At 36.2% G+C, this 17,654-nt stretch overlaps 2 protein-coding genes across 2 annotated transcripts; one reads left to right on the forward strand and one right to left on the reverse strand.

The window, feature by feature from the left end:
- LOC109710190 (far upstream element-binding protein 1-like) lies at positions 1,063-7,204 on the forward strand. Its single transcript, XM_020232669.1, has 7 exons — positions 1,063-1,708; positions 2,229-2,347; positions 2,449-2,637; positions 2,711-2,806; positions 2,892-2,963; positions 3,783-3,893; positions 5,920-7,204. The coding sequence occupies exons 1-7, from the start codon at positions 1,381-1,383 to the stop codon at positions 6,874-6,876; spliced, it is 1,872 nt and encodes a 623-aa protein (XP_020088258.1). The 5' UTR covers positions 1,063-1,380; the 3' UTR covers positions 6,877-7,204.
- Positions 7,801-11,168, reverse strand: LOC109710192. The gene is made up of 7 exons (XM_020232670.1): positions 10,938-11,168; positions 10,633-10,743; positions 10,045-10,113; positions 9,467-9,598; positions 8,565-8,642; positions 8,364-8,483; positions 7,801-8,278 (listed from the first exon to the last, which is right to left on the reverse strand). Exons 1-7 carry the CDS (start codon positions 11,166-11,168, stop codon positions 8,093-8,095), a joined length of 927 nt encoding a protein of 308 aa, XP_020088259.1. The 3' UTR covers positions 7,801-8,092.

Raw genomic sequence — 17,654 nt, forward strand, 5'->3', positions numbered from 1 at the left:
TAGTTATATATTTCATCTATAACTATATATATATAAAATAGTGCTAGATTGCTAGTGTAAGAATACTCCGAATTTTTTTTAGAATGATATATCTCTTGCCTACTTGTTAAGACTGAATAATTCTAAAAAATATAAATTCTAAAAACTTCAAATATAAATAGGGAGCCTAAGTAGTAATTTTCAAACCAAATAACAATGGGTTTTTTTTGCAAATAGCCCCCTGAGCAATTTTTATTTTAAAAGTAGTCCTATCAAAATTAAAATTGCAAAAATGACTCTGTCTCTGCCACGCAGGCGCCACGTCAGCACCACACGGGTAAGGCTGGGGCCAGGGTATTAAGTTGAACACGGTGAATCATTCATCGTGTCTAAACACGGTGAATGGTTCACCGTGTTTCTTACGTATTTTTTGTATATTGAAAAATTGAATGAGGAGTAGGGATGTCAATAGGTATGAATATTCGAAATATTATCCGAATCCAAACCCGAATAAATTATATATATATACGTAATTTATTTTTGTTTATTTATACAATATATAAAATATTTAATAATTTTTATTTCTTAGATCTTCATCCAACGGTATAGATTTTTAAAACCCGCTGGGTTGGATTAAGATCTAAGGAATAAAAATTATTAAATATTTTATATATTGTATAAAAAAATAAAAATAAATTATATTATATATATATATATATATATATATATATATATATATATATATAAATAATTTATTCGGGTTTGAATTTGGATAATATTTTGGATATCCATATCTATTGACATCCTACTACTTATTCCACTTTTTAATATACATGAACACGGTGAATGGTTCACCGTGTTCAACTTAACACACGGGCTCAGCTTTGCCCGCGTGGCGCTGACGTGGCGCTTGCGTGGCAGACCCAGGGCCACTTTTGCAAATTAAATTTTGACAGGACTATTTTTAAAATAAAAATTTGTCAGGGGTCTAAATGCAAAAAAACCCCAATAACAATAGTTCGTTTAATATCCTTGATTTCTGAAGTTACTTAATGCTTAGATGTAGGATTTTACAATTTATAATTTTTCATACATGCATGCTATTTGGATGTAATATATCTTATTTATTAGATTAAATATTAATTTTAAAAAAATTTATTATCAAGCGGCAGCTACGGTGCATCGTAGGCACCGGGTGCACACGGGTCACCTTCTCCGGCGGGAAAGGCGAGGTCTCACCGCGCGATTCAGAGAACAGGATGTGTGGGGTCCACATGTCAGTGACACAAAATGACTCCTGAGTGTAGCATTCCCACTCTTCTATCTCCAGTTCTCCACTAGGGTTTTGAGGCGCACTACTCCTCATCTAATCTCTCTCTCCTTCTCCTTCGAGCTCCTCCCATGGCGGGAGAGCCCTCGCGCTCCTCTCGACCCGACCACAAAAGGAAGCTCGATGATGACGAGGCCCCCGCCGCCGCATCTCCGCCGCCGCCGCCGCGGCCCCGCCACGCGGGCTCCCACCTGTCGCCGGGTCAGGAAGCGGGATCGCCGTCTCCGCCTCCGCCACCGCCGCCGCTGGAGCGGATGGAGCTCGCGAAGCAGATGGCGGAGAAGATCGCTGCGCGGATCTTCAGGGGCGCCGAGGTGGAGGCCAGGCGTCCCAGGTTCGAGAACGGCGACGAAGGCGATCACGACGACTCGAGCGATGAGGGATGGTCTTCGGAAAGCGGTGAGTGATCCTTCGTTGTTACTTTGCTCCTGGATACGAGTGACTGTGCGGAATCAAGCTTCTCAGGTCAGTAGTTCCTGTAACGGCGATTTTGAACGAAGTAAAATTGCTGTAGATATAGCTATTTCTTGTGGAGATTGCGTCACAAAATGCGCCTAATGTTATTTAATTATGAGGAGACCATGTAATTGCAGATTTTGATCTTTCAGACGGCTAAAGTATGTATAACAACTAAGTTAGAATTTGTGTATGTTTGGACATTCGTATTCATAGCATTCGCAATGGTACTTGGAGTTCTGTATGAGCAAACCATTATTGTTTTTCCCTTGTTGTTATCACAAAAAAAAAAGGGAATTAATTTGTAAGCAGTAATACACGGCACTGTGAGTTCGATATGAACAAGCCATAATTGTTATTTCATAACATGAGATTTTGTATTGAAATAGTTGTATGAAACGAAGGTTATTTCCGATTTGGTCTTAAACTACATGAAATAATATTCTTCTTCTGTTTATTCCAGACCACTTGCAGAAGCCCGCTAGTCAGCCAATAACTTCTCAGGTTGGCATAACTTCCTCAGCATTTCCAACTCATGGCTCTCGGATTTCAAGTAAAAAGATTGATATTCCAAATGGAAGGGTATGCTCTCTTCTCTCTCTCTATGTTTTTTGAAACATCGAAAGTGTACGACACCTTGCAAGGTTGGCAGAGATCTTATAGAAAGTCCACGTTGATCGCAGGTTGGTGTACTCATCGGCAAAGGTGGGGAGACGATAAAAACTCTTCAGCTACAATCAGGAGCAAAGATTCAAGTAACTAAAGATGTGGATGCAGATCCAAATTCTAAGACGAGAATGGTGGAACTTATAGGCACTACTGAACAGATTAGCAAGGCCGAGCAATTAATAAACGAAGTTATCGCCGAGATGGTATTGAATATAGTTCTTTTTATTTCCCTTGAATTGTGTACTTATATTTATTGAATATGTGACTCTACTGCAGGCTGGTGCTGGGGCATCTGGTAGAATTGCTGGTCGAAAGTTTGGGGGGCCACAAGCTGGTGTGGAGCAATTTCAAATGAAAGTTGTGAACTGCAGGGTAACCAATTGTTTATCCACTGATCCTTTTTGCTGTTTTTCTTCCTTTACTAGGTTCTTTGGTTCCGATCATTCTTTCTTTCCAGGTTGGTCTCATTATAGGTAAAGGTGGTGAGAATATTAAAAATATGCAAGCCAAGTCTGGAGCTTGGATACAGGTTTGTAGATTTCTATTTCTTCCTTTCTTTACGTTTGTTAATCACCTAGTATTGTGACTTGGATTTCCAAGCTCCGAAAACTTTGCCGGAGGTAATGCTGTAGATGTGCTGGCAGTTAGAGGTACATTCGATGATAAATGTTTCAGTTTTAAACATGAAAATGTTGTTCATTAGATGAAATTCCTTATGCAGGGATTTCTAGCTATCGCTTAAACATCAAATGTTTGTTTCACTTTGGTGATATTGTTGCATTTTTAAGTAGTACGGTATTAAACTTTGCTGAATGTTTGATTGAATTTACTTTTTTAAAGTTAAAGTAATTTGGTTTGTGTTGTGGCATGCTTTTAAGCCTCTTGCTTTCAGCAGCACTGATAATTTTCCTGGTATTCCTAGGCTATCCTAAAAACTTCATCTCCAGAGACTTCCTTGTGTTTGCTTTTACCAAGTGATATTTGTCTCATTTGTTCTTCCATGATAGCTTTCATCAACACTCATAATTTTCCCAGTATTCCTATTTATCCTAAAAACTTCATCTCCAGAGATTTTCTTGTGTTTGTGCTTTTACCGAGTGATATTGCTCTCATTTGTTCTTCCATGATAGCTTTGCCGAACAAGGATAGTCATATTAATTGGTTAATAACTTGATATTTATGAGTCAATGGTTGCTGAGTCAAATGTCTTTTATGATCTCTTAGTCTTGTTGTTTTCTTATCACACTGGTTTTACAAATTATTTTGCCCTATCTTGTGCATATATGTGTCTGCACGCACATTCTAAATATGTGCCTTGTTACCTATGTTTTATTCTCTGTGGTCCCAGGTGGAACCTCTGCTTCCCGGTGATATGCCCACAGAAAGAACAATTTATATAGATGGCACAAAAGAGCAAATTGAAGCAGCAAAACAGCTGGTGAATGAAGCCATAAGCGAGGTACTGATGTTTTGGACTAATATACCGCTATTTATGGCATTCACAGCACATGTCAACCTCCAGGTGGTATTGCTTGTATTGCAGGAAACACTGCAATAGTGAAATACTACAGTTTGTGTTTGTTGAAAATTCTTCTTATATTATTTACTATATTGATGCTAATATTATACTTTAGCATTTACAATACTTAATTGCTTTGCATCTTACAAGACGCAGAGTATCGAGTTCCTTCATGAGCTGTATATTTGAAAATTGAAATTTTCAAATAACATGTCTCCTCACGCCCCCCTACTTGATTTTCTTCTTTTTATTTAAATGAGAATTTGTAATTACCTTCTACCTTAGTCTAGTCTTTGCGATTTGTGTGCTTGAGGAGTCTGCAAAGCTCCTTCCAAGCCTGTTCTTGTTTTCTTATTTTACCTTTTGAGCTGGAAGAATGAAAACTTTCTTTTATAAAATTTCCACTTGTATTTTGTTGGCGTTGGATCAGATTTCTTACTTCTGATCAATGAATTTCGCTGACTCGAGAATTAGTAGTTATGAGATGGTACTACTTGGTCACATCAAGGTTTGGAGAGAGAACTCAAGTTTGTTTGTAAATTTTGGATCTTTTATCAAATCAAATTGGGTATATGTGATGCTTTGATGTTGTTCCTATTCTTGTGTTACCTGCTTGATGTAATGACCTTGATACATAGGTAAGCTGTGTTGCAGGGAATTAAATTGTTCATATGCAACGGATGGTTGTCATGCTGCTCATATTTGGAAAATTTCAGGAGAACATATGTATATGGAAAGATAACTAGTATGTTTACCTATTTAAGGTGCCACGTAGTACTGAGATTTTTGTTTATAGTGGAGTGATGATTTTGAGCTTTATGTTGAAGAGTTAATGTAGGATTAGAAATGTGTCAGTGAACTGCATATCTGCAAGATTATAGGCAAGGCCATTGTCGATATTTCGTTGCTATGCATTGGTATGATATTATGCCTCTTCTCCTTATAGCTTGTTTGTTGATGAATTCAGTCAGATGTTTCTAGGCCGAGTCTTCTATGTTGGAACTTGGAGCTAATGAATCTATATGATTTTTAATCATTGTCAAGCAGATTAAGTTTGGTATATTGTCCTATTACAATGTGCAGTAATGCCTTGTTTATGAATTGAATTAATGAAAGCTGACTGGTTCTGTACAAGAATATTTCTCCTTTATTTGTTATCTCTCATGATTTTCCATTGCAATCTTAATTTACTAAGAAAGGATTCATGTGGCTGACCCAAAATTGTTAGAGATTGAAGGCTGTTGCATCCTAGAAATCTAGTATGTTAAATAATGCCATCACATTTGCTTAGTACAATCTCTGTCAGATTTAGTAAAACTGGAATATTATCATCTACAAAAATCAGAATGTATTTTATGGTAAGTGGAAGCAGTCAATTATGGTTCCATAATGGCTTTTCCAGGTGTATCATAAGTACTTATTCCATCTCTCTTGGGTGTAGGCATTGCTCTTCCTCCATTAAATAAGCCATACCTCTTCTGAGTCTCGTCTTCTTGACTTGTAGTCTATTCTTTTTCTGAGGACCCATCGAACTAAGATGGTGCTCTTGTTAATCGCCGCCATTATGTGACATTATTATGTACATCTAATTGTTCTCTTACGAGCGCTCAAAACTTGAGTAACTTTCACATTATATTTCTATTTGTCAATGTATATTTGTCGAGCTTTTGAAACATCTTTGTAAGTCCATATACTTTTGCACGGGACAGACGATAGAGGGATATGATCAATGTACCTAGAATTTGTTCCTCACTCTGGTGAGTTCTCCTTTCAATTATTATTGGTTTGTGTTCTCCTTTCAATTATTATTGGTTTTCCTGACTCACTTTACTACTATGCCCTTTTAACGACTAACTCTCGTTTCCTAACCCAACTGCTGCAAAACATCATGATCTGCTAATTTTCTTCTGCATTTCACTTATAATACAAAATTGCATATCCTCACCTTTATATCATTTATGTTCAGAATCGTATCAGGAAACCAATGACGGCCAGTGGGTATACCTCCCGCCGGCCCCGTGGTCCAACAAAATGGGGCCCACCTGGAGCACCTCCCATGCAGCAACCTGATGACGGCTACATGCAAACCGGAGCTTATCCTACACAAACCCCTCAATATAACATGCACCAACCACCTTATGCAAGCTATCCTCTGCAAGCGCCCAGCAACTTCCAACCTGGTTGGGACCAATCCTCCAATCAACAAACTCAGCAACCCACTGCAGCAATCGGGTATGAATACTACAATCAACAACAGCTGCAGCAACAGACACAGCTACAGCCTATGGTAGGATCATCAGCACCTGCCGATAATACCAGTTACAATTACACCCAGCCTCAAGGGCCTCAGCGAGCATTTTATGGCACTGCACCCGGTTATGGACCAATTGCTAACCCTAGTCAGGACAGATCCGTGCCCTCTCAAGATGGGATGAATCAAGTAACTCCAGCTCAGCAACAAGCTCATCTGGTGGGTCCTGCAAACCAGCAAGGATATGCAAGTCAAAAAACACCTGTGACCGCTAATGGGTACGGGATTCCACCAACCCCGCAGCCCAATTATGGGAGTCAACCTCCGCCCCAAGCCGGATATGGGCAGCCATCTCAGGTGGCTCAACTTAGTTACAGTCAACCACTGCAACTGCAAGCTGGATATGATCAAGGTTCGACCGATCGAGCCCCACCTTTTCAGCCTACAGCTCCACAGGCGGGCTATGGCCCACAACAAGTCTACGGTGGTGTAGGTCCCATTGCCCAGCCAAGCTATGGCTTGCAACAACAGCCTTATAGTGACTCTTATGTGAGCAGTGAGTATTTGCAGCCTCCTGCATATTCTAGTGACAATGCGACACGTGCAATGCTTGATCAATCTGCTGCTGCACCTGCTGTTCCTGGTGGAGCGGCAAAAGCTTCACCGAGTTAGATGTCATGATGCCTGGTCGCGTTCGCTGCTGATCTATCCTGGCTTCGAACCATTTGAGGATTTGGCTGTTTCTTTTCTTTATTTTCTTTATTTTTTTTTTGGGGTCCTTTTTGCCTGTAGGATTATCTTTTCTTTTTTAGGCGTTTCTTACTGAGTTGCACGTGCCCACAAAATGGAGGGCGTTCTCAATACTGCCTTCAGGCTACCATTTTATGGTTTTGTGGGTGCGCATGTTGTCTAGATATATGTTCCCGTTGTACATTATGTTGTATAGCTATCTAGAAAAAGTCACTGTGCCCTTCAAGTGGTATTTTTCAGTTTTTGGTTCCCAAGTAGAAGGAAAATTGAGAAAGGCTATATACATACGTCAATGTTAGATTAGGGGCCAATACATTGCCAGTTCTCATGGTTAAGATGTACTCTACGGTGATGTGCTGGTGATATCCTATTGATATGCAGTACATCGGTGATGTGCTGGTGATATCCTATTGATATGCAGTACATCGGTGATCACAAATCGGATAGTTGGACAAGGGAGACAGCATGGCAGGCACTCCCAAGACAAACCAGATCTTTGGTATGGCAGGCACTCTCAAGAAGGCGAACCAACAGTGCTGAGATCTGCTTCGCGTTAAACCTCGTTCGCGCAGTTGATAATGCCGGCCTCGGGATCAAAGAAGGCAATGGTCCCGAGTTGAAATATATTAGTACTGGGCCGAAGTAAGCACTTGGTTTCATGCTGGGAACAAAAGGTTATTTGCTATTATGTAGCAGAGTTGGAATATCGGCAAAGCTGCTCTGTAAGATATCAATCTTCTGCGGGAGAAGCCAGGCTATTGACCATACCAATTGGACATGCATGCTAACTACTCAAACATAAATTTCCTAAATTTATAAGTTTCCCTTCTACATATTACCATAATATAAATTTGATTAGCTCGTGGCATTTCATTATCCTCAACCAAATTAACAATTGCTAGATCTAAAAAAAATCCAATCCAAAAATTGTTTAGATTTTCATCTAGTCTAGTACAATAATTCACTGCCCAAGCCTATTCAATATTTGAAGAAACAAAGAATTACTGTGAGAACTCTCGACCATGGCCAATGGGGCGCACCCACCGACCTACAAGGTAAAGCTAATTTTACATTTTTCCTAAATATGGTTTGCAAGTTATGGTAACAAAACATCACAGATCAGAAGGATTATCAGTTCTCAGAGCTCATTTTTGCCGGCCTTTGAAGGTGCCGCAGCTGTCTTCTTTCCCTGCCACCATTTCTTGACCATCTTCGACACCTTGTTTACCTTCTCCTTAACTTGTTTCTTAGTCCGTGTAATTCCTTGCATGATCGTCTGCTTCAGATCTTTCTTTGGACTCTCCTTCTCTTTTAAAACTTTACTCTGAAGCCAAAACAGAAGATCAATAATTTGACATCATAGGATGGGGGTTAAACCAAGGTGAATATATGAAGTGTTAATATGTTACCAGTGTTGAAGGAAAGTTGTCGCCATCATCCTCATCTTCATCAGCTTCCTCGTCACCAAAATTGTTGTTCATCAGATCATCTCTGGAATACATTTTCATATTTGGTGCTCCTGGGAGGTCCTGTTAATTATGGAAATTCAATATATTTAGCCAATTTGCAAGATGCCATTCCCTATATTAACTCACTCGAACAACATTTACCCCCATTGATCTCAAGATCTTTTCCATTTCGGCATCTTTGGATGGCTTTGGAAGAAATGGTTCTCCAGGAATCCTATCCTGCAAATCATAACAGAATCACTGTTTAAGATGTACGGTAAGCTATGTACAAATGCATGATTGTGAAGCTCTCCAAGCCATTGAAATAGAATCAAGGAAAAAAAAAATCAATGCAACCAAGATTGACATTACATGACTAAATTGTGATCTTGTTCAAGATAAAATAAATAACTTTAAAGTTGAGATACAGAATTTCATTACCAGAAAGAAAATATTTGTTGTATATATTACAGTTTCGCTCCATTATTATTTGAAGATTATAGCAAATAATGTAAGGCCTAGTTTGGAATTGCGCTTTAAAAAGCACCCCCTTTATGTTTTGGAAGGCCTAAAAATCCAGAAACACTTCCAACAGTCCTCCCTGGTGGCAGTTAGAGAAGGAAAGATTGGAAGTGCTTTTGGATTTTTTGGACCTTCCAAAGCATGAAAGCGGGTGCTTTTAACCACCGCATTATCAAGCTAGGCCTAAATGAAAATGCATACAGGCTTTTTGGTTTGAGATAATACTTTTTGGATGCATAGTATTCTACTTAAAACTAAATGACCTTTTAGTCCTTGAGAATGGAAGTAGCAGTATATGGATGGTTGCAACAAAGAATATTCATATTATCGTTGTCGACATATAAAGAATACTTACGTCACCAATATGTTCAACGGTAGAGCAATGGAGCTTTCAGCACAACATAGAATTACTTGACAACTATTGTTTCGTGATGATTCCCTAGCCATTATATGCAAACTCTCATAATTCAATCTTACTTTCGCCTACAATTAACAAGTACTATAAGACATGGTTGGATGCAAAAAGAAAGAGTCTCGAATACCTTGGGAACTGGCAATGGCTTAATTGAACATGCTTTGGAAAGGTCATTGCAGAGATACTTCCTCAGTTCATCAACAGACGGTCTTTTTTTGTAGAAAAACTCGGCAACATCAGTATCAGCATATCCCATTACCTGCAAGGAACTTATTTGGAAAACATATTAACATTCCCGCACTAACATTTTCTTTGTGGATACAAACTGACATAAAAGGAGTCAATTGATCCTTGATTTAAAAAGGAAAGGGAAATAAATTTCATCAAAACTAATATCAAAAAAAGAAAAACAGGATACCTCAGCGCAGATTAATTATTTTCAAACATAAATAATCTTTAAGAGTTAATTGCGTACCCACTTACCCATGTAATCTGCCAACTTATTAAGCACTAGAATTATTCTGTCTTTGTTCCGCAAATTCAGTTTCCAAGGATAATCAGTCTATTTGATCAACTCTATTAGGCTGTGAAGCGTGTAGTCTTTGTGAAAAATTGACCTGTCCTTAAGTTATATACTTGTGAACCGCTGAAGACTTTCATTATACGGGAAAATAACTGGAATGTGCAGCAAGCATAAGATTTTACCTCTTGGCATGCACGCTCGATGGTCTTACATTCTGAGTTGCACTGTCCTTCAACACCTTGGTCGACAAGCTGCACAAGAGTTTAAACTGACAATATGAGAATTCAAGTTAAAAAAAAAACTATTTCCACAACAAGATGGCATGGGCAATCACAACTAGACAAGCTTTAGTAGTAGGAAGAAAACATTAGTTCAAACGACTTTTCGAGTAAATAGAAGAAAATTGGGCTATTGTACTACAGGGGAGAAGGTTAACCCCTCAATTACATTTCGAGTTATGGATGTTTATCACCAAAGGATTGCAGATTGCGGACTTTTTTTTACAAAAAATTCAGTTTCTTACTACTGTAAGCAAATCATAATATAAAGAAACACAATGAAAAAAGTATTCACTGTTCATCATGGAATAACCGTATAATCGATCAGCTAATAAATTCAAATCCAACTAATAGCTCAATCCTGCTAAGATCTTTTATCAGGCAAAGGATGCACATGCTACACCATATCATGTCATCATATAGCAGATAACTCTGAATATTTCTATATACAAGCGAGCTTATACTGGAGACAAAAAAAAACTACTATTTTACCTCCAATTTATCTCCTTTCTCGACGATATCGATCTGGAGTATCCAATCCGCCTCTTGCTTCTTCAAGTTGCACACATTCTCCGCGATCTCGATGATCTGGTACTCCGAAACCTAATCCCAAAATCCAATCAATCCACAACAACATCAAACTAATGACAACGCACCACACCAAACACCAAATTTTTCTGTTTTGTGTGTGTGTGTTGTGGGGGGNGGGGGGGGGGGGGTGAGGGAGGAACTCTAATTCATCAAAACCAGGCAACAAGGTACTCAAATCAGAGATCGGAGAGGAAGATGAATCGCACCTTCTTGGGAGAGATCTGGGCTTCCTTATTTTGGACCTGGTCGTGGATCTGCTGCGCGATCCTCTCGCACACCTGGCACTTGATGAAGGGCACGTCCTCCCTCCTCGCCGCGGAGGCGATGGGCTTCTTCGGCGCCGCGAGAGCCGAGGGGGGAAGTGAAAAGAGTACAAGTTGTAGAAGAACAAGAAGAAGAAGGGAATAAATCGCCATTAGAGCTCTAGCTCTCGCCATCGTTGATCTTCTTCTTCTTCTTCTTCTTCTTCTCTCTCTCTCGTTCGCGAGTCTACCGAGTCTCGAGTGTTTCTTAGCTACGGCACGAGGTCCAGGATAGATTATTAACGTACACCCGGTGTATTAGCATGAGATTTACTTATACACCAGGCGCACGAATGTCCGCATAGATCACGGACGGGGCCACCCTGTGCGAGTATGCGGATACGGTGGCATCCGCCGTCCAAACAGCACCCGCGAATCGCCGCCGCGCCAATGCGGAAGCGATGGACGGTCAGATGGTGGATCGCATAACCGGAGTCCGCATGCGCCACTATCCGGAGAATGGGCCCCGTCCTCATAACATGTCTCAACGTATGCTGCGCCAATGAGAGGATTACACGTATTCTGTGTGACGTGTTCTCGCAAGGATCCGTTAGAATCCTGCATACGCCACAAAGAACCGTGACATATAAATATATGCCATGCACCGCTGGCCCGGTTTATATTGGGTTACATGGATCTGACCCAAATAGATTGGACTCGGCATAGTTGATCTGACCAAGCCAGCTTGAATTTGCTTGGGCCACTTAAACACGAATCGAGCCCAAAGAATTTGGGCCGAATCGGAGCCCACCCAAAATCCTTCGAAAGAGGCCCATATTCCTATCAAGCAATTTACCGAGGCCCACCTAGCCCGTTTAATTGGAGTCGGCCCCACCGCACAGGGTAGAATCAAACCTTCAAACTCAGAAACGACTTTCCAAATAACAACCACTAAACTAAACATTAATGAAAAATAAAAATACTCGCACGTGGGAGTTTACATTTACGCAGAAAAATAACGTTATTCAGTGTTAACCTTTTGTGACTTGAAGTTGCGGTTAAACATGTTATAATGTGTTTATCAAATTTTTTTGTTGATGAGAACTAAATATGTCTTTGATTATGAAAGTTCTACAATACAGCCACCGTATGCACAGCAAAGTATTATCCAAATTTAAAATACCAATGTGTATGTCGATTTAAGTCTTGGATCAGCGGGTTTGGCGCATGATCTCTCACAAGTAAGTATATTGCGACTAATGAAAAAGTGTTGGAAAGGCATAAATATAAGAGAAACACGAAAATACTTGAAATCACGACGGCAAGATGCCTTGCTAAGATACCAAAAGAAACAAGCTAAAATGTTAAACTGCTAGGATACAATATTTTACTTTTCTATACCGAATAGAAGAGAACCATGAGTGGACTGGGACTTGAGAGGGGACCAATTTGCTCACATTTGTTGGCACGTCCCTTTTGGAAAGAGAGAGCTTAATTTGGAATATTGGATACAGGACTTGTTCCAACTTGGAGTGTTTGTTAGGGTATCCAAAGCATTTCCTGTCACTTTGGTAGCAACAACTAAGAGACGTGAATTGACAAGTTATTATGAGGTTAATAACTTAAAGCCATTAACATATATAGGTGACCACGCACGACTAACAAGTTGCACCTGCATCGATATCCGTGCTCAAGCCCTATGAGTAGGGATTAAACATGCATCTCAAGCACATGTTCTCAACATCACGAATCTGAGTCCTTAAAAATCAGTAGCACTAACTTATTTCTTCTAAAACTCAACTCTAGTTTAGCACTAACGTATTATTTTTTTCTGAAACTCAACTCTAGTTTAGAACTAACCTATATCTTCTGAAACTCAACTCTAGTTTCTAATTGAAAGCTCTTTAATTAACATGCATGGCAAAATTCGAAAAAAGAAGTGGAAGTAGTCTTTTTTAATTTTCTCATGTAACTTCTTATCCTTAATTCTTCACCAGTCGATCGATCTCATTTTACTCCACTAACCTCTCTCTGTATAGTTTTAAACTCCGGTGTTAGGTCTAACTCGATCTCATAACCGCTAATTGCAATCATCTATTATATATAAGCATTGGCTTTTGATTAATTGCTTAATTCACCACTTAGTTGTTAGTTATGAGACACCTACTTTAAAAAAACCACATCTGATGTAGCAGATTGCTTTAAGTCATGGTTAGTTGTTTATTGCATCTTAGTAAACCTCATGGTGTGGACATATTATTTTTCATGAAAAGAATTTAGTAGTTGTAGTTTTGATGCGTTGTCTTAATATTGTTTTGACTTGCAAAAAAAAAAAAATTGTATAATCGTGCGTTAATTCGATTGTTTGATACAGTGATGTAACAGAAAAGATCGATGACTTGACGAAATGCCCTAGTTTTTGCTCCTTAACTTACCTACCAATTAAGAGATTATTAGACTACTTGCCAACTTTGTACCTTTTATTATTATATATTATAAGCATAAACACTGTATGGTATTAAAAACTTTGTTTGAAGGAAAGTATTTGTAGTAGTTGCTGTAATTGCTGTACCTTTCTTTGCATTAATTAAAATTCTTCTTAATTAATTTGCCTAAATTTGTGACAGTTTCTTTGGAGCAAAGCATGGCATCCACACATAATTTTCCTGTGAGAAAAAACTTGTATAGCTGGTTGTACATAGACATTGATGTTTGTGATGGAAAAGGAAACACAAGCATTTGGGCCCAGCAATTTTAATTATTGAACCAAAAAGAAGGGTTTTGGGCCAAGTTTTTATATATAATTTTTTAATATTTTGGACTAGTACACTATGGGCTTCTCCAGAGGTTTTGATGAATAACTTATCTTTTATTTATCTTTTATCTTTTATCTTTTTCCTTTTTTTTTGGGGTGGATTTTTCAATTGAATGTGATGCTTAGGAATCTGAACTATTTACCTATCTAGCCTCTTTACAAAAAAATATTCCTTATTTAGCCTCTTTTTGAAAAATATTCCCCATCTAGCCTCATTTTCAAAGATTAGAGAAAAAAAAAGAAATTAATTTCTTTAATATATATTAAGGGGTTAAGTGAAGGAGATTATCTTTTTCTCTCTCATCTCCTATTAATTTTTATATCAAAATAATCTTAATCCCATTCGGCCTATAAATTTCATGTTTTAATGTATTAAAACCTAAAATACGAGAAATCCAAATAGTTTTTAGATCAAGATCATTATAATCAACTCCTTTCGAACCATGCATAATATTTTTATCAAAATATAAAAAGATTAGAATTGGTTGATGTGCCATGTGAAAATTTTCTATTTTGAAATAAATTGATATGAGATAAATTATATACAAAAATTAGGGAGTGAGAAGGGATCTCGGGAAAGGAGAGAGAAAAAGGTAATCTCCCCCACTTAACCCTTTAATATATATTAAAGATATTAATTTCTCTTTTTTTCTTTAATCTTTGAAAATGAGGCTAGATGCGGAATATTTTTCAAAAGAAGGCTAGATAGGGAATATTTTTTTTGTAAAGAGGCTAGATAGGTAAATAGTTCTAGGAATCTAGGCTAATGGGGTATTTGGTTCGGCGTAAAATAAATGGAAAAAGTATTGTCGGTACGAAAATTACTTTTCTGCTTATTTGGTTCAACGTAAAATAATTTTTTCGTGAAATTAATTTTATGAATTTAGAGAAAATTTGAAGTTTTCTTTTTCTGTTATTTTTCTGTGGAAAACAAAATTCTCCCAAAAGGAATCACTTAGTCTCTCTTTCTCTTTATATTAATATACTATTATATGATTTTTTTTGTAAATATATATTTATATAATATATTATATATATGTGTTATTATATATTATATTATATATAATTTTATAAATATAGATGATGATTATCATAATAATAATATAAATATAGATGATGATTGATGATGAGGATGGTGATGATAATATATATAGCTGTAAATTTTAATTATAATATATATAACATGATAGTTATTTATATAAATAATATATAATATATAATAGAAAAAAAAATTATATAAAATTATTTTTTACTCAAATTTTTAGCCTAGCAAGTATGACTGAAAAACTGATTTTTTTTTTTTTTCTACAAATCAAACGTTAAAGAGTGTACATTTTTTGTCTCGAATATTATTTTCTATCGAGAATTATTTTTCATAAGTTTACATTGAACCAAACATGCCCTAAAGGATGAATGACTAGAAAAAAAATTGCTATAAAACATTCTTTAATTTGAGTTTATTTTATTCTTTCACTCCAGACGAAGGGAGCAAAATGAATCAATTTTTTGTTTTCATAAATTGTCATTGACTTTGATCTTAAACTTTAATCAAATTCAACTTTTAAAATTCTCGCCCTTTTCAATTGAATTGTCTTAAAATAATCCTTAAACATAAAGTTGTACAAACCAATCTTTTCTTTTTTTTAGTTATTCCAATTACCAGCTAAGTTTATTTCTAAATAAAATAAACGAAGCGGGTAGCGTGCTATTTATCTCTCTAAAAAAAAAAACAATAAGAGAAGAAGAAGTTATTCCAATTCTAGTCTTTTTATATATGATTGTTTTGTCTACTATACGACCAATTAAGACAAAGTGTAGAACTCACAAGAACTTAGTGATTGAGAAAATAATATAAAAGTAATAGATCGCTTAACGCTAAAATTATGCGGTATATTTTAATTTTGGTTCAAATCTAATAAAAATATGGTATACATTATGCAATTAAAAAAACATTAAAAAATTTTAGATGAATTCTTAACAAACCTCACGGTTGTTTGTAAATTAAATTAATATTCTTTAAAATTTAAATAAATGGTTATAAAAATTGTGTGTTATCCCTTCTCTTCGCTGCTGATGTTGCCATTTTACCAATATAAAATATTACAATCCATAAAAAAAAAAAGACAAATATAATAATGATATATGAAAACAAAAACAATATTATAGTTTTCGACCTTAATTATCAAAATTAAAGCTCACGCATTCTAATAATCACGTGTGACACGACCAAAATGGCGTCGTCGTTTGAGAGTGCAATCTAACGGTACAAATCAGCCGCATGATCCACGAGGATCGTAAATGGACGGTACGGATCGTCTCTTTTACTTTGCCTTGTAAACATTAACCACACACTCATTTAAAACATGTCGCTTTTGAGGTGGTAGTTACGATGGAAAAATCATAACTAATCGTGGCTTTTCGCCTGGTCTATTGCCGTAATTTACTCTTGGATAGTGGATACTAGTAGTAGCATTTTGACTTAGAGAGAGAGAATAATAATGAAATTAATTAGGGGCTCCTATTAATTTGCGTTACCAACTTTGTAAATTCAATGATTAATTAATTACTTTCACGATTATTAATGTTTTACGTGGATAGTTTGTGGCGCATGAAGTTACTTTGTGGGTGGGGATATCCCAACCTTTGACCACTTTATAGGCAGAGGACTTCTTGTATAGTTTGAGACATAATTTATGATAAATAATATGACCTATATATAAACAGTTTAGAAAATTAGTATATGTATAATTGTAATCTTGTTTCTAAAATTTGACAAAATTAAGAATCATTATTTCTTACATATATAAAATAAATTATCAAATCACATAAATTTTAGTGTGTATATATATGGTTTTTAGGTGCGATAGATTATGTCATTAATTAGACTTTACGTAAGGGATCATCATAATATGTGTTTTAAGAAAATCAGTGGATGGTGAATCTAGTCGAGACGATAGATAAGTAATTTTCATTCCTACAACCCATTGTAATAGTAAGAAGCATTTAGCAACATGTTTCTTTATTTTCAATGTCATTCACAGGTTTTAATTCTAGCAAAATCGGTTGTACTTGAAAAGAACATATTTTCTAACAAGATCTTTTTCTATTTTGAATGTTTTAATTTGCCCAAACACCAAATCCTGCCGTCAATAGTAAATTATTATTTTAATTTAATTTTAATAAGCGTCGACCTGAATTGAAATTTTAAATTGTAACATTCTTTATACATCTCTATGATAGTAATAGTTTCATTATTATTATTATTCTATTTATACCTTTCTTAGACCGAGTAAATATAGAGCATAATTTTTAGACTGCAAGCTTTTTCAAATTCTCATCCGCAGCTTTTAATTAAAAAAAGAAGGGAGTAAAAATAAGTGAGAGATTGTGATTTTAAGAAGCGATTGGATTGATGCATGTGGCCGAACTGATTGACTTGTTCAGACAAAATTTCTTCAACTAAAGAAATGCTTAATATTCCTAAAGAGATTCCACTTCCATTAAACGACCTCACACTTATTTGATAGATTACAAATAAGAAGGTCCACCATCTTAATCATTAATATAAGAATTAAAAAAAGTCACAAGAGTTGGCGAGGGGAATATAGTCTCTAAACAAAGAAAAATTCTAAAAGTATAATATTTATATTGTTGATGTGGTACTCCAAATCAATCAAAAAATATTTTTGAAATTTATTTATTCCATCATAATTTTTTTAAAAATATTTTTATTATAATTTTTTTTATAAAAAATAGATATAATTAATTGAAAATAAATAATATGGTATAAATATTATACAGCAGACTTTTTATTAAACAAAATACTTAAGTGCTAATGACATAGTACAAATGTCAAATCAAAATAT

This window comes from Ananas comosus, linkage group 5 (assembly GCF_001540865.1).
Source record: "Ananas comosus cultivar F153 linkage group 5, ASM154086v1, whole genome shotgun sequence".
NCBI classification, from domain to species: Eukaryota; Viridiplantae; Streptophyta; class Magnoliopsida; order Poales; family Bromeliaceae; genus Ananas; species Ananas comosus.